The sequence below is a fragment of the Kogia breviceps genome, chromosome 9 (assembly GCF_026419965.1).
Source record: "Kogia breviceps isolate mKogBre1 chromosome 9, mKogBre1 haplotype 1, whole genome shotgun sequence".
NCBI classification, from domain to species: domain Eukaryota; kingdom Metazoa; phylum Chordata; class Mammalia; order Artiodactyla; family Physeteridae; genus Kogia; species Kogia breviceps.
The window spans coordinates 49,425,135-49,443,731 of record NC_081318.1 but is presented as its reverse complement, the minus strand read 5'-3'; the positions used below and the strand labels follow the sequence as shown (position 1 = coordinate 49,443,731).

The 18,597-nt window shown below is 35.7% G+C and overlaps 1 protein-coding gene across 1 annotated transcript in view; it reads right to left on the bottom strand.

Moving 5' to 3' along the window:
- SKAP2 (src kinase associated phosphoprotein 2) overlaps window positions 1–18,301 on the bottom strand; it is a 153,678-nt gene extending 135,377 nt beyond the window's left edge. The window contains exons 1-4 of the mRNA XM_059073938.2: window positions 17,984–18,301; window positions 8,399–8,504; window positions 7,765–7,790; window positions 267–374 (exon numbers count right to left, since the gene is read on the bottom strand). Of these exons, the coding sequence (XP_058929921.1) occupies window positions 267–374; window positions 7,765–7,790; window positions 8,399–8,504; window positions 17,984–18,050 (307 nt within the window). The 5' untranslated portion in view covers window positions 18,051–18,301. The remainder of the gene's footprint in view (window positions 1–266; window positions 375–7,764; window positions 7,791–8,398; window positions 8,505–17,983) is intronic.
- Between the last annotated feature and the right edge of the window lie 296 nt (window positions 18,302–18,597).

Genomic DNA, 18,597 nt, shown 5'->3' with positions numbered 1-18,597 from the left:
CAACAAACTTACTGATAATATTCATACGATGATGCAAGCACTCTCCTAAATATTCAAGTAAAGAAAATTTCCAAGGAAAAGAAAGAACTACATACTTAGGAAAACCACTAGAGAGAGCTCTTCTGTTCCTTAAAAGGTTCTGGTAAAGGTAAGTTAACTGAAGCCTCTGTTTATCTGCTTTCTGTCAAGATCACCACCTTTACACATTGCGCACTGTTTTGTGTTAGAGTGTCAGGAGGTATATTCTATGGGAAAATGTCACATACCATCAGAGGGAGCCTCATCATCTTTATCATATCTTTCTGAGGCTAATGAAATAGTGTCTGGAGGCCCAGCAAAAGGGTCATCATATTCTTCTCTATCTTCTATATCACCTATAAAAGAATCGGAGAAAAAAAGAATTGGATATATGTATACATATATGTATACCTGAACCACGTTGCTGTACACCTGAAACTAACACAACATTGTAAACCAACTATGCCCCAATATAAAGTAAAAATTAAATTTAAAAATATAAAAAAACCCAAAACTAATCAGAGAAAAGTCTTTTATAATTTAGCCATCTTTAAAAGTGTTACTTTGTCAAAGAGGTAAATTTTACTATTAAATTCGGTCACTTTCATGGAAAACCAAAGAAAAATTTTTGAACGAGATAAAAACAGATCCTATTTTAATGTATATTCTCTGTAACTTAGCTAAAGTAAGTTTTTGAAAGTCAGTACACAACTGTTTCTTTCCGTTACAAAAGGATACAAGTTCCAAAATTATGATGGTCTCTACAAAGATGAATTCAAAAAGGTGGAAGCAGGTTAAAACATAGTGTGTAACCAAAACAAACAAAACCAAAATAACAATAACAGCAACCAAAAAAAGCATGGGAAGCACAACAGAGAAAATAATTCAAATTAATTCCATTTACCTACTCAATAATTGGAAAAATGATGATGAGAAATCGATAATTCAAAGCCATATGAACATTTTATGTTTTCATTAACAATCACAGATTACAGTAGAATAGATTAAAAATACTCAGTTGTGTTTTCAAGAGCAGGAATCTTTTACGGAAAAACTGTTTTAAAACTCATATAAACCTTTTAAATTCAAACAAGGTGATTTACAAACTAGACACTTTCAATTTTGCATTCAGTGATGTTACTTTAATTTTTTCTTGTGTTCTGGCTAGTTTTCTAGATGATTTCCAAATCTTAGGCTGATTGGTTGGTTTGAAGTCATTTAATCCCCACAATAAAATCTTGTGGTTTGGGGTTTTTCTATATACTCATTTAGAATAATTTTTTAAAAGAGTGAATCAAACATTTGCTATATCCCAGTTACATCTAAGCACTCATTCTTCATCCATATTGAACAACAAGGAAAAAGGTATGCTTAATACCATATAAATGATCTGTTAACAATTCAAGTTACTTGTTAAAAATTCAAGAGAAAACCAGCCACCTCAGGTATTACCTAAAAATCATAGTGAAAAATCTCCATAGGAATCCTAGAGTGCCTATAGTATTACTTTTAGATCATAGTTGCTGGGCAGATCCAGATTAAAGCTACCTGGCTCTCCAAAAGGATATCTGTATCCTCTGACATGCATCTGATGGGTTGCACCCTACTTTCACCATATTTTTGGTAGAGGAAAGAGCCTCTTTCAAGACAACACTTTCAAAATAATAAAAACCAATATTCATATCTACTTTTTAAAATTTTGATATTTTATAAGCATTCATCATCCCTATCCTGAAAGTAAAGGTATCTCCCATCAAGACAATAAGAGCAGAATATAGAGATGACTATCTTATTGTCCTTAGTGATTACACCATTATGTGCACCATACATGGTGATGTTTCTTCCCCAATTAAAATTCCAAGAAACACGTACAAATACTACTCATTCTTTGGATCTTAATTTCTCTTTCTTTCAAGATGTTCAAAGTACTTCTCAGAACATTCAGTGATCCCTTATAATATTTCTCTTATGGAAAGAAGAGTGGTCTGATTTAAAATATGAGGTAAGAGAGAACCTCATAAAAACTGCTAGTAAAAATATGTTTGAACATAAAATGACAGCTCATGGAATACACAATAGTTAAGATCACAAAATTCTCAACTGCTCAAAATTGCTAGAATATCCTTATATTCTTAATAAAGTAAGAATTCTTGTTATGAATTTTCTAAGGATATTTCAAATCATGAACTATAAATCTTGCTATGAAAAAAAAAGTATTAGGACACTTCTACTACATCACCATAACTTAGCACTTAGCATATTACACTATTAAGAATACAGGAATACAACAATAAAGCTAATGATTCTATGGAAAGGATTTTGAAAAAAATTCAGATGCTCATGCTTAAATCTATTAAACTCTGTGTGGAAATAAACAAAAAAATGTTGTTTTTAAGTTTTGGAAATCAGAATTAGTTTATTATCCTTTGATAATATCCATTATATATTTTTGTGTATATATCCCCATGTATGTACACATAAACACACACAGCAAAATCATTATTAAAGCTATAAATTCAATAATATTTAATATAAGTTAAGACCGTTCTACGCAAATTAGTCACTGACATGTTAAAGACCTCCGTGGTTTTTGGTTTTGTTCAAAAAAAAAAAAGAACACTTTTTGGATTATAGAGTAAAGTGAAATTGTCCTCAATTTACCCATTCTAAGAACTGCAGTTCATTTCAAATGTTGGTTTTTTTTAAAAAAAATACTATGATATTTATATTTATCTAAGACAAAATAAATTAAGTACTGCTACTGGCCTAATTTCTCCCCTCCCCGCCCCCCCTTTTTTAAAGCTTTCCTTGAATTTAACTCAGAAAGTAAAGAATAAGCATCCCTGTGGCATCTGTATAGGGTTATTCCCTTTTTAACTTGCATTAAGTTGAAAAAACACATCATTTTTTAAAATAGTTTTCTTCATTTTACTGTTGTTCCAGTGATGATCCACCCCTTTCCCCCCCTCCCTAATTATTTTTTTCAACTCAACAAAGAGCTGCTATATTATAAGGAGCTTTAATTGAACACAGGGGTCGCTGTTGAGCAGTGCAAAGCATTTTTTCTCCCCAGGGGCTGAGTACTTGCAACTATACCTGCAAAGACTTCGATAAATTAAAAGGAAAATGTTCAACTTGTGTTTATGTAATAGAAAACTGAACTCCAAAGCAACAATGGGCATCAGGTAAACGTATCCAATACAATTTACAGACATAATTGAAAGCATTACAGCCTAATCAGACATCTAAAAGAAAAGCATGCTCAAATGAAATGTCTACAGAATCATTAGTTGGCAGCCATTCTATTACCATCACACATAATGTCAGTGGTGCCTTGAGCCTGTGCCAATGACAACAGCATAAATTTTGCATCTCATTTCTATGGTCATAAAATTAATGATCAGTTTAAAAATACTTCTTTGTAAAAGTTATTGTGCAAAGAAAAGACATGAATGTGTCCCTGTTATGTACTCAGAAGGATAATTATGGGGTTGTTGCTCATTAATACTGTTTCTTGTATCCCTAGAAAAGCATTTGATTTACCCCACAACTTTCAAAAGTTTAATTAATGATACAAAGTTAACAGTCTAAAAGACAATGATCCAAGACTTCTTGTCCTGTAATTTCATTGGCAAGTTAAATAACACATCAAAATCAAGTCTTAGGCGTATCACAGCAGCATATTTCTTTGAAAAATATTTTTAAATTTTTAATAGTTGGGTTCAAATTACTATTATCCCTTCTTTTCTATATGGCTCATGGTCAATTAACATTTTCCTAAATGCCTGGAGATAAAGCCCAACAGCAATTGAACAGTCATGATCCCACCATTGAAGGTGATTTAACCAATCTACCGCTTGCTTTAGCAAATACAGTTCTATTTCGAATGCAATCAGGTAAACAGTAAACTAAACAATATACCTAAAATTCAGATGATAACCATTTCCTTTTACAGAGAATGAAATGTAAACTTGGTGGGGAAAATTACTTTCGTGAAAAATATTAATTTCTAATTTTCTACTCAGTTCACGTGTCCAAAATAATTTCTCAAGTGATAATACACAGTTATGAATGGACATAAACATTTAACTTGTCATTTCTTAAGGGAACCTGTAGTTTAATTCTTAAAAATTTGAAAGATTTGAGTCACCACAAATAAGATTCTCTTCATAACTCTTCTACCATAGAAGGGCTAATTTATAGCATGCAAACATGAGGCAGAATTTTAAAGGAAGGACACCATTCCTCAAGTATTACCTTTGAAACAGACTTCTACTACTATAGGCCCCATAATCTCAAACATGCTTAACACACTTGTATAAGGCCAGAGATGGTGGGTGGGGGTAAGGGAGCTGCAAGTTATTTGCTCAGATTTCACTGGGGAGCTAACTTTCAGCAGAACATATACTATGTTAGGAAGAGTAAAGGAAACAAAGTTAAACGTCATCCAAACTTCTGACTTTTCTGCTGTTCTCAAGGATTCCATCAGAACAAACTAAAATGGGTCCCTTCTTATCTAATAGCCCTGTTACTCAAAAAACTAGTTTAGTCCATAAATAAACTTAATAATACCAATGCGGTCAAAGGAAATTGCTTTCTAACTAAACCTATTCATATTTAACAATATCAGTGGAGTTTTAGGATAAAATCTGCTAAATAAATGTTTTAATTTAGAGGAAAAATATTTTAAAGGAGAAAATGAGAGCTTTTCAGTTATGACATCTAAAGAGAATTGAAAACAATATATTCACATTTTTAAAGCTGTAGACACCCATATTTGAAAAATATTCTCTTGAAATATTTGTCTCATGTTAATATGCATACCCTTCCTTTAGTAATTTATGGTTTCCTCAAAATTTACTTGAAAACTGAATTATAAATCAAGATTTACTAAATCCCCTTGATAAATGAACTTGAATCTGAGAATACACATTAATATAACACTTACTGAACACTGACTATGTGTCATGCATAGGTATCTTCACATTATCTTATTCTATAAAGAAAATAATGATACCAAAATCATCACTGGAGTAAAACAAGCCTAATATAAGGGCAAGATACAACTACAGGTAAAACTTTTTTATCATATACCTAATATATATTAGAAAATTCTATTTTATACTCAGTCAGTAACACCTTTACTCAAGTAGTAATATATTTTCATCCCCAAAATAATTATTTCAAGTCACATTTAAGAGTGCTATGACCTTATGATGTGACAGAGTACAAATTCTGAAATAATCATAATTGTAAAATAATTCTAAAATGAGCATAATTCTAGTGCATGAAGCCTGTACCTAGGAGTATACTTTATATTACTAGGTTACATTGTAACTAAGAATAAAACACTAGGGTTAGATTGTTATTCTGTCATGTACAATATCTAAAGACTATAAGAAGAGATGTGAGAGGAAAGTAAGGAAGGATAACAGACATCTGTGAACATTAAAGTAACTAATAACTCACTTATTTGAAATAAATAAATGTGAATTAATTCATTTTATTTAAGAACTCTCTTCCAGGTACTTTTTTCTCCCAATAATGATATTAAAATGGTACTTAACCATCATGTAAAAAAAAAAAAAGTATGTGAAACAAATCGGAGTATAAAGGTAAAAAGCAGGAAAATAGCCTCTGGTCACTTCATTGTGACTCTATATTGACCTGAGAGATAGAAAGAGAGAGAGGGGAAACAGCCAAAAGGATTTCTGCCCAGGTCTCCTTGGATGAAGACAATCCAAAAACCCCAAGAAGAAAATGTAAGAAAAAAAAGAAAAGCAGCATTATCAACACATACTTAGATAAATTCAATTTATTCAATGTAGAGATCTGATTATTAATAAATTCCTGTTTTTAAGAAATATGTCTTTTGAGCAATTGCTTATTCAACTATTAAGCCTGTACTAACTTCCCTTTACTATTTCTAACAAACTACAGAAATAGTCTTTTTAGAACAGTCGAATTATACTTTGAGGGTAGAATGGCATAAAATTACTCAGCTTCTCATATTTCTCCAAGGTATACATCCAATTTATCCACAGGCTTACTTTTGAGTAGGCACTCTTGGTGATCAGTTAACTCAATACAGCAGTATTGAACTACAAATGACTTATTCAGAGGAAAATGATAATGGGGAATCTCTGAATTCTGTGTTATTTGAACTCTTATTCTAGGCTCATTTTTCAATTTCTATCAAATACTATATAAACTTCCATTCTCCTTAAAGACAAAGAATGTATCTCAGTAATGTAATTTTAATATCCACACACCTGAACAAGTCCTAAGCCAGAATACCCAAGGGAAAGTTCCTACTCTATTATTGAATCATATGCAATTCTACATATGTGACTTTATACTATCACATTTTCTTAGCTTAAAAATGTTTAATGTACAAATAATTAAGTCACAATGAGAGTCCAATAAGTAACCACTAGAACAAAATATGCCTTTTAAGAAAAAAGGCAGAATCTGATACACAATATTTCCCCTATAAACAGTACACTGTATAAAAGTTATCATAATTAAAATGCATAAATTCATTATTTCTGCACTCAACTAAGCAAAATACAACATGATTAAACCCACAGTTTAGAATTCATTATAGAGAACAAAGAAGTAGGTACTTGTGGAGAGGAGGAGTTTCCTGCTCTTCCCTTTATTTAACAGTGCTAAAAAATTTAATATGGAAAAAAATCTCTTATTTCCTCTAATCACAATTGTGATGACTTAATGTGAAAAGAAACTGTGGTTTCCTTTTAACTGATTTTAGGTTTGTCTGGTTAAGTAGCTGGTTTATTGAAACCATCATTACTCTCTCACTTATCAGTTGGAAGAGATATGAGTTACTCTGTGGTATCTGCTAACCTCAGTTAGAAGATGCCACACTGCTTCCCCCATAGTTAACTAGCTTCACATAGTTAACTGACCTCATGTTGTGACCCTCATACCAGCATCCACAGGCTTCAGGTCATGACCTATGAATTAGCATCATGGAAGTGAGGGCCATACCAAGTTTCCCTTACAGAACTGAAGACATGAAATAGAAACTTCCTACGCCTTTCTGGATTTGGTTTTCAGTAAGCTAAGCAGCTGTCTCTCAAATCTAAAGGAAGACAATCAGCTTACCAGGATTCTCACATATTTCGAAAAATGAAAGTGAATCCCCTTCTTTGAAAATGCCTATGGCATACATTTATTCATATCAAAAGAATCACAAGAATAATAAAAACAAGCATTTGAAAAAGATTTTACTCATGCTCTCAAACAAAAATTGATACTGTTTTTAAACCAATTACCTTTTAGAAACATTACCTATGAGCACCCAGCCTCAGGCCCTCCTGCTCCCATCACCACTATAAAGTAATCTCTACAGGGTTAAATGGTGTTAGGTTGGTATCTCGCCTCTGCCTCACAAAATTCTTCCGTGTGTAACTGCACGTATATACCTTTCTTAACAAACTTCTGCCACAATGAACGCTAAGAACCATAAAACATAAGAATGTTAAACACAGATTTCTGCATGAAAGATTGTACAAAAGAAGATTGTGCAGAGTAGATCTAGATATGTTTTTAAATTTTATTCTCAGCAGGGGGAGCTAGCACTCTCATCTTTAAAGTCTAAGTATACAACACAGAAATTTAAATTTGACTCCAACTATCAAATTTCAGTATGTGTTAGATTTTCCTATTGAAAATCTCTGCAAGGAAAAAAAATGTCAAGTTTGACAAAACTTGAAAATTTACCTTTGTCTTGAGGTTCCTGAAGATAGCTGCAAAATAAAGCAAGAACATTATATTTTAAAATAAAGGTTGACAAATCAAACAAGATCTAATCAATGGCAATAATTCAAGTCTGTTTTAAAATCTATATTGTAAACATAGATTTAGAGAAAAAACTACTTCCTATCCTGAAATGATAATTCCAAAAGGCTTATGGATTTATAATAAAGGTATTTTTAAAGACTTAAGTTACAGTAGTAAAACCAGAATATATCTTTAATACATACAACTTAAATTACATTTATTCATTTGAGTATCTGGAGGTATCTTCCGTATTTATGTTAAAACTCTCAACCTATCTATGTCTTATCAGTTAAACCAAATATATCCTCAAATAATCAAAATAAACAGTTGGATTTTGCTAGAATGCTTAGAAAAATACATAATCAATAGGCTTCACAAAAAACGGTATTATGATAAGCCTGTCTGTTTTTAAAAACTATTATAGTAGAAATATAATTTGTCCTTTAGAAATACTTCAAACCAATTAAATTAGAACATAAAAAATTTAATCCCACAATAATCAGTCCTTCATTAAAATGTTAATTACAACGTTTCTTATAAGAAATAAGTAATAAAAGGCAAGTAAGTGACTTACATAGACTTTACATCTTTTATCTTCTTAATAAGGGAGTCTCTCTTTTCCTTTGCTTTCTTGGATAAATTTTCCCCTCTCAGTACGTCTGCTACAAATGTTTCAACATCTAAACCATGAAATATAAGAAAAAGGATACAAATTATAGGAAAGAATCATTTTTTTTTGTGAAGACAAATAGGACAATGATTGTTTCTACCCATAAGTGTTAATATCTGTACAATCTGTTACAGTTATTTATCAATCCAAAGCATAACAGTTGAAGTATTTTTCAAATACTAAATTGGACAAATCTGTTCACCACTTAGCTAATAAAATGTTTACGCTCTACTTATGCTTAACACAGCGAATGCTATTTGAACGTTTGGCATCATTAAACCAGGAAGAAGCACACAAGTTTTAATAAACTATAGTGCCCCATAAACAAATTCTCTGTATAAAAGCAAGCGCAGAGCTTTCATGCATGTTACTATCATTTTTTTAGTATTTTGTAAGTTCCTGTATGAACAGGTCATTCACAATATTATATCAATATAAGCTAATGTCTCTGGCAAAGGCATCCTTTTCCCAGTGTAATCAATTTTCAGGTATATGCAGCGCTTAATGCTTTAGAGGAAAAACAAATCCCTTTTTCTAGCCAAGATTCCCAAATCAAACCCTCCTCTTTCCTACCTGCCCCACCTACTCTGGCCAGCTATTCTCAAATAAAAAAGATAATCAGTTGTGTGGTTTTGTGTGCTCTTGCTTCGTGCCTTGGCATTACTACCTGGAAATATTTCTCTAAATAAAGGAAAAAGTGGCAAAATAGATTTAGCCACTATTTTAAAATATAGTAACCAAGAGATAAGACTTCTATGGCCTCATATAACATTTTCACAAAGCCTCTTTTTTTTTAATTCAGTAAACTTCTAAATTATTCTGCTCTCTAATTCTCTCTGGTACGCAATTCCACCAAATCCTTATTGGTTTGATTTTACAATAGCCCCACTCTTACTGTTCATGAAATACTGTACAAGTTTAAATTAACTTTATATTCAGAGATTTTAAATGTCACTTTGAGATATCTAATATAGAAGATACCATTTAAATTTTTTCAGTAGGTATAACTATAAACCACCCATATTTCATATTGAAGAGATGTGTATATGTTTTACTTTTAAAAATTTAACTAATTTGTCTCCTAATTCACACTGATAAAAAGATGGTATCAAAACATACAATAATATTATACTTAATTCGAAGCAGTATAGCAAATAGTCTTTCAACTGTACTTATAATTAGCAACTTAAAACCTACTATTTGAAATAGAATGTTATAACTGATTTTAAATTCTTGATTACAAAAGTATGTTGATCCGAGGAGTGAAGCTGATTAAACTGTTATTCTGTTCATTCATAATAAATTGTGTAAAAGTGATTCTTCACTAAATCAATATAAGTAAAATAATTAAAATTTAGTCTTGGAATAATTTTAAGTAGCTTTCTGGTTTGAAGTCCATTACTGACTAATGTTAAAAGTAACTATCAAAATGAAACAAAAGCAAAATGTCACAGCTTCTCTTTCCTTGAGCTGTCCCTATTTTGAAGAGGGGGACACAGAGACATAATCCAGTACCAGTGCAAATTGGACCCACACTTCTAAAGTGAGTTCAAAATAATGAGACTTATAAAAAAGCACTCTTCTCTCAACTCTAAATTTTGTATGTACCCAGAGGAGCAAGGCAACCTCTGGACATTCAGATATTAGCTGAAATGGAAAAGATCATTGGCTTCTCTGAGATGGCTCCAATAAATCTACTAAGAAACTGCAGTAAGAGAAGGAGTAGCACCTCTACTGCTGATTCTTTCTTCCAACCAATTCTTTCTTCCAACCAGACTCAATACTTGGGAGAATCACTGGCATAATGATTGGTAGTTTGCTTAATGTTACTTTCACTCAGTGTTTGTCTTTAATTCCCTCATCCACACGAGTATTTAATTGCCTATTTTACATTTTCATTATACAATACAAGTTTAAACAAACAGGATCTATTTTCTATCTCCGGAAGCAATAACAGAACGAATTACAGCCCGAGTTATTTCTTTAAAAGGTCTTTTCAGTTGTATAAAAACTCAGAAAACAAAAAGCTCTAATGCTCTATATAGTGTTTCCTAACAGTGCCAAAAATATTTTTAAATTATTGAGCTGTGCTATTTTGTGAGGAAATACTTGTTGAAGGAGTGTGAGACTGCAGGAAGAATCTGTGTTGTTTTCTGAGTGGGAGGAGATTCAGAGATTGCGCAAGGGAAAAATCCTGTATTTTTAGAGTAGTCTTAATGTATTTATTCCTAAACTTCTGCCACAAAAGGGGTTTAAGGCAACTGAAGAGATTTAATAAACATTGAGTTTTTAAAATGATTTCACAAAGGAGATGTGGAAAGCGTACAAACTGCTTTCTGTTTTTTTTGTTTTTGTTTTTAACAAATAACTTCATAGTGGAAGCGATTCCTGCAATATTCTTCGTTTGTTGGTGCCCACAGACTCAACTGGTTTTCAAGTTTTTGAAATCCGGGTTTTTTCTTAAAATCCATACTGTGACCATTTATTTTGACATCGAACGAAACCAGCTTCTCCTAGGTACAGGAGACGCTCTGGACGTGCCCGCGGCCTTCGCAGAGCCCCGAGCCCCTGCGCAGAGCCCCGACCCCGTTCCCCCGGCGCAAAGACGTAGCGGGTGCTGTTAAGTTACTCGGCTTTCACTGGGAGATGCTCAGGCTCCGCCGTCCGAGACACTGGGAGTGTTAAACCCCAGGGTTCCCGTCATTGGAGCTGTGAGCAGGGAGCACTGGTTTGGGGCAGCGCCCTCGCCAGACAAATGGGACTGGATCTGCGGCTTTGTAGCTCAGAGCCAGGGTAATATTTCAAAAGAGAGCAATAAAAGTCCTGGGCGACTCAAGCACTCCCCTGGCTGGTTGGAAAAGAGATCTGAAGCTTTTTATTGTGCTCTGAATAGCCCTGCAAACGGTAAACTAGCAAGCGCTTTAGCCCTCTTCTACCTTCCTTTAGGGGTCATGTCCCTCTGTTAATATGTAGATTTCACTGACTCCAGACTGCCTATAATTCGGGGAACAGCCGTAATTCGATTACAAGAAAAGGTCAGCCTGCCTCCTCGCTGGCCTCTTGGCCTGGTGAGTTAGACAGAATTCCTCTTTCTCACAGGTGGGATCTCGGCTCACCCGCGTCCTCCACGGGAGAGGAGAAGCTTAAGGACCCACCCGGCCACGTGGAGAAAGCGCAGTTCCGGCGCCCTCTAACCACCAGGTCTAATCCCTACCGCCGCTCCGCGGTTCGTCACGTAGACCGCAGGTCAGCGCCGGCCGCATTTAACCCCAGAATTGACCCCATCTCCATCCGCCTCTGTCCCCAAGTCATCACCAAGGAAAAAATTACTCAGCGAATACAAATGTGGTGGTGATTTTTGCTCCTGTTACACCTTAGCATTGTCAGAGCAAACCTGATCTCCGGGTACAACTGTAAAGATCTGGGGGAGAAGGCCGCTGGAAAGATCTGATTTACAACCGCTCTGTAGATAAACGTTAAGGTCTGAAAACAAAATTAAAAGATGACATCATGTCTTGGCTCAACAATCCTCAAGCAGTTTAAGTTAGAAACTTCTCAATAGCCATCGCAACCCCTAAGAGGCAAATACATAGCACACACAAAATCACCCAGTAGTACTCAAATTTTCCTTTTTTTTTCTATTCCTGTACATATGGACCCCCTAGAAAAACTGCCACTCATCTCCCCCTAGAACCCGAGAGGCTAGGACAGGTATCTAACACACACAAACTAACAGCTTTCTACCAATTTCCATACTAATTACAGTTTCAAGGTGAAACCACACAAGGTTAGGACAGTTTTTAAATTCTTGCAAACTATAAACTGGCAGCTTCTCCAAGATCAGTACATAGCACAGGTTCCAACTCTTTAAGAAAGCCTGGGTTTGACCACTTGCCCTCACCATCCTCCACCATGGAATATGACTTCCAGGCTGGAGGTTGTAAACAAGTCACAGAGGTTAACACCTGGTGTCTTTTGCCTAGTCCTCCAACCAACCAATACCTCACCTCCCTGGGCAGGCATGCAAGTGTGCAGGCACAGGCACGCATGTGCGCGCACGCGCGTGCGCACACACACACACACACACACACACACAGCCTCTGTGATGGCCTGAATTGTATAGGAGAGGGGGGCAAGAATTAGAGTGAATCCACTACCACATGCTCAGCCCCAGATCAATGAATAAGTGTAAAACCAGTCAAACCATACCCCAAATGGCTTTAGTACTTAATTCCACATCTTTCTCTACTTTATGAATTGGGCCAAGTCGCACTTTGTATTCACTGAGGTGCTATCACTAAACTTAACAAGAATCTCAGCCTAGAATTTAAGTTGGCATCAGAACACAAAGAGAAGCTTTTCTTCTCTGTTAAAGGAGGGTATGGTCTGACCAAACAACTACTGATGAAAACATAAAAATCAGTTAAACTGGGCACATGTAGACCAATTAAGCTAAATGCCCAAATTTGGAAAATGGCTAATTAAAAAGTTATTGATAGCTCTAATAAATGTCTTTCTCTTGATTACCCAGCACCTTTACAGGTTATGGTTGAATTGTGGACTTTTCAAACATGGAAAAAGAGACAGGAACAAGCACAAGGAGTTCTCAAAGTATGACAGGAAAAACGTACCTGAGTCTTACAATCCAATCATCTGATTACATTTTCAAAATTGGTTGTGGAAGCTAAATGACTTATTTTGGTGGAAAACTGGACCGTTGAAGGATAGAGATGAATATTTTCCACCTCTAAAAGATGACTCGATAAATAGCACCTTATAATCATCAAAATCTCTTTACCACACATTTTCAAAGAAGCCACAGTGAATAAAACATTAGTCCGAGATTTACAATATATTCACTGTTAGGTATCATGTATTATAATGTGTTCACTATGGGATTGAAAAAGAAATGTAAACTCAGCGGAATGAAAAAGATAGACTTGGCTTTAATTGAAAAAGACAAACTAAGTGAATAATGAGTATATAAAAACTAGCCTATGCCACTTTTATCACCCATATATGACACTTAATCTTAAATTTATGAGAGACAACTGAACTGTGTTTCAAATCACCAGAGGCTTTTCCCACTCTGATGTTTCTGTCTTCTTTCTAGTAATACTTTAATGCTGATAAAGTAGAGCTAAGCTCATTAGGAAATTTTTTATATACTTCTCTTTTTTTAGAATACTTAGATTTCTTTTTTAAAAGGAAACCAGTGATAATTTGGATTGGGTAACTATAAAATTGTGCATACTAGCATATTATCAAGAGCTTTATTTAGTAATCTGAGATGAAAATACTTTAAAAGGAAAGTCATGAAAAAAAAAGACAGCCAAAGCTCCTCTCCCAAGAAAAAACAAAATATTGTTGTATGCTTAACATAGACAAATAATTTTCCTAACAACACATCTTAAGTCAGCTATGTTATTTGACCCATACAAGAAACTATAACTTTCTGGTCCCTTGAGTTTCAAACATATATTCCTATTTCTAGCAGAGAAAAATCTTAGAGGTGTCATGGACTGATTTCACTGTAAGATCAAAGGTTCTCATATCAACTTTAAACTCATTAGTTATTACTGCCAAAATGGGGCAGACTTGTTCTTGCTCTATAGGAAAATCCAGGTGCTAAAGAAGTAGGTGACTATTGGTGACTCAGTAGGTGGCACTCTTCCCTTTACATACTCAGCCAATACCCCAGAAGGAAGTTATGGGACACTAGATACACCATAAATGATTCTTATAAGAAAAATAAAACCGAAATGTTGACCAAATTATAAATGGAACTTTGGAAGGGTGGAAATCAAACCACACTATTCTCAGCATTGAAAAAAATTCTACCTCTATCTCAACTGAATTCCATTCTTTAACTAGTGTCCCTAAAGGGATTATCAGTTATGTGTGAAGGTTTTTTAAAATGTCCTGGAAATCCTCAATATAGGAAAATGCAATATTTCTAATCAAGACTGCCAAGTGAACAAAATCTCAGGGTCACTTTGCAGACACCACTCTGTTTATTGTTTGTTTGGTTTGGGTTTGATTTTTCAGAGTATACTAACAACCATCATTTTCTTCAACATTGGTTTCATTTTCTAACTCAATAAAAAGAAACTAACATTTTCTTACAGCTTTCCTTTTTAAATATGTTGTCCTAAAACAAATGAATGAGAATATCTAACTGCAAACCACCAAGAGTCCAGTATTCAAAGGGCCATTAAACAAATCAAGGGGATTGGGGGTGGGGGTGGTGAGCAGTGGCTCTAATTCCTCTCACTTTCTTGCCTGCCTGGAGGAAAAACTCACATAAATCAAGATTATTCTTGCTGTTCATCCTAGTCAAAATATTTGGATGTGGGAGAAGATTAAATGGACAAGATTTGGGATAATCCTTTGATTCTAATGATCCCAGCTAAACCTGTTCTTCCACTGTGATGAAAAAAAATTAAAGGTTGCCTGTAGTGCGTATGGCAGTCCCCAATTTACTTTTAACAACAAAAATCTGTAAACCTTTTTCTATTCATGGAACAAGAAAATAATTCAACACTTATATAAAAAGTATAGGCTATCAATATTTAATATACTGATTCCACAGAAATAAAAATAACTAATGGTCAAACTATATAGCCACTTTTTCAAGAGCATCATTAAATGTGAGGTAAGAATGATAACCTCTATGGATTTTTGCATTTCTAAAGAATTTTTTTTAAAGGAAGGAATCAGAAGGGGGGGGGAACAAATACTGAAAAGGAAGCCTAAAACAGACATAATCAGAGGAAAATATAAAGAGAAGAGAATAATAAATTGATAAGAATACATTTGAGCACGTACCACGATCAAGCAGTTGAAACGTCAAACATTTAACACATATGGCATAATGATTTGGAGAAAGGGAACATGGAACGCAATGGGAAGTGTCCAAAACATTTTTTTAATAGGCATTATCTTTTGACTTTATATTCCTTTTTTCTGAAGGGATTTCAATGCCTGAAAAGTTTAGTTCCTTATCTTCTCTACCCTGGAATTCTACCATAGCGCCATGCATTCTAAGAGTGCTCAACTGTTAACTACAACCACCACTGCCAATATCTCCTCCTTACTTTCAAAGAAAGAACTAGGTAAGCCAGCAATATCTTTAAAATTTAAACCAATGTCAACTCTTCCTCTATAGTTTTAATAATTTTAAATCTAACCATGTCCTATTACCCAAACACTTGAATAATGCAAATGATCATGCACAGTCTAACAGCAATTTTTGGATAAAAACATGCGAAAAAAAATTGCTCAGAGTACTTATTCTTGAAACCTTTCCTACCTCAAAAAAAGATTTTAATTAAAGTCAACCATAAAATGTTAACCATTTTCTTTGAATGATTAGTTTAAAAAGAAAACTGAAAAACACTGGTTCACATGTCTCATTTCTTTACAATTTATATCATATATATTTCCTCATAGCCATACCTCTTAAAAATATCCTCTGAAAATAAAGTATAAGTCAAATTTGTAATCAACAAAATTTTAATGTTTTATTATGTTTTTAATACTTCATGTGTTTTAATATGTGATTTGCTTTAAAAATGTGAAATACTGAAAATGTCAATAAAATGAGTTTTTAAATGCTGATTTCAGACATTATGTAAGTATTACTATCTGATTAAAGAGAGAGAGATGGCTAAAGTATATAGGAAGTTAGCAATGGCAGATAATTTAAATATTATTTAATCCTGAGCTTTCAATTAAATTATGCAAGTAAGGGCTACATGAAATATTTGTAATCTATTGGGATCAGAGAATAAAGAGTCTCATAACCCACATATCATACTATCTGCAAATGTATGACTATGGATCCAGATAGCAAACTGTCTACTGTGGAGCTGTCAAGCTTCAAAAGCATGTACCCAGAGGTCTACACTTTACTTCTTAAACTCAAAAATTCACACCTAGAATATCCAGAAAATGGTGACATCTATTTTTAGAGTTATGATAAACAGTTCTCTGACCTGGTGACTAAAATAATATTCTAAGCAAGGAATTCCAGCATAGTAACAACAAAAATGTTAACTGCAGTAAAACAAAATCAGCATTCACTTGAAACTCTCATAGAATGGAATAAAAGCTGCCTTAACTCAGGCCCTACAGTTCTTTCAATATTTCCCTTAGTGGTACCCATTAATGACAACAAGCATTTCTTAGAGTAAAACACTGTCCCACCACAAATGCATTCATCACACTGCAATCATGTTCACATAAACATGTCTGCATTCATACACTATTGGTTTTATCTTCTCTATCATATTCAAGATGCTAACCACCAAAATAGTGTAACAGCATATAAGATTTGGTCTCACAGTGCTCTAACAGTAACTTACTACTTAAAATGTCACATTTTAAACACTGCTGTAAGAGTTAAAATAAGCAAATTGTAACACAGGCATCTAAGAGAAACTCTTTTAATCCAGTTATTCATGACCAATATTGAAGGATACTAAAGACACAACTAAAGAAAAGTAAAAATTTTTAATCAAAATTCAGTATTCAGAATTCTGATGTACACATGACAAAGTGAATAATGGGAAGAATTCCAGAGCATCAGGATAGGTAAGATTTGTGCTACCCTGAAACAAATGTATTGTCTTTTCTACCTTGAGCAGAAATACAAATTTTTTAACAGCCCTTAGGGAAAATACACATCTCCATATCAAGTATATTAATGCACTAGCAGTGGATTCATAACAGCCTTGAAGAATGCACCTTTAATTCCTAAGTTCCTACAAATGGTAATTTAAAACTGAAAAGGGGAAGATGAGGGTGCAAAGATGAAGTACTGTACTTTAATCGTGACACAGGAAGTTGGACTTTAACACATCCTTCCTTTTTTGTTTTAACATGTTACTCAGGCTGAAGACAAGTGGCCATTTGAGAGTCAGGCTCTCTTCGAAGGTCTCAAATATGGGTGGACTGAATGTTGAAGAAAAATGGGAGTTTTAGAAATGACAAACCCTTTGGTCCCATAACCCCAAACTCCTAACCCCTGTAGCTCTGAAATCTTTCTCCTCCATCGGCCAGGCAACCGAAAACTACTTCTTTGACTTCTCTCTCTCCCTCTCCCCCTCTCTCTCTCTCTCCCGCTCTCGCTCTCTCTCTCGCTCTCTCTCTCTCTCTCGCTCTCTCTCTCTCTCACACACACACACACACACACACACACACACACACACGGCGTCTTCACGATGTATACAGAATTTTCCTGACCGCGTTAGTGTAGCCGACAAAGAAGGGCTTCCCCACCATCCTCGCACCAAATTTCGACACACACGCCCACTCCCATTCTCAGACCCCACTTCCCCACTACCAACCAGTCCCGCTCCCACTGGGCAGGAGGTGTGGGGAGAGCGGAGAAGGAGGGGATAGACTCCGAACGCTTCTGTCCCCACCGGCTCGCCGTCCCCGCGCCCCCGCCCCCGCCGCGTTACCCGCCCCCTTCCCACTTTTTACCTGCCAACAGGTTCCTAATTTCCTCGGGGAGGGGGTAGGGAGAGGAGGTGCTGCTGGGGTTGGGCATGTTAGGGAGCGCGGGGCGTGCGGGGAAAGGACCTGCGCTGAAAGGGGACCCGACCGGCTGGGGTTGCGGCTGCGACCTAGACTCGGGCTAGCGGTCCCGGTAAGGACAGCGGGGCTACCAGTCCGGACACTGCCGGGCCGAGGCTCACAACGAGGAAGTCACTGAAGCCCCAGCCAAGGCTGCTGGACTCTCGGCCCAGCCCCGCCCAGCACTTCGGGGCGGGGCGGTGGGCGGGGAGGAGGCCCGAAGGGCCGGAGGGGCCTTAACTGCGCATGTGTAACCCTCGGTTTTCCTCGCCTCCGAAAAAGAGCCCCTGGGCAGGCCACACCCACCGCTACGTAGGGGCGCGGGAGGGGAGCGGCTGGTGGGAAGGGAGTGGAGAGCTGCTGCATCACCTGATCCAGCGCCTGAGGTGCCTTGCGGCCATTTTTGTCACTGGTATTCCCGCAACTGCTGACCATTCCTCCACGGTCCCGGAAAATAAGGTATCCGTAGTGCCTCCAGGTTTTCCGATAGAGAGACTTTCTGGACCTTAATCAGCCCCGCC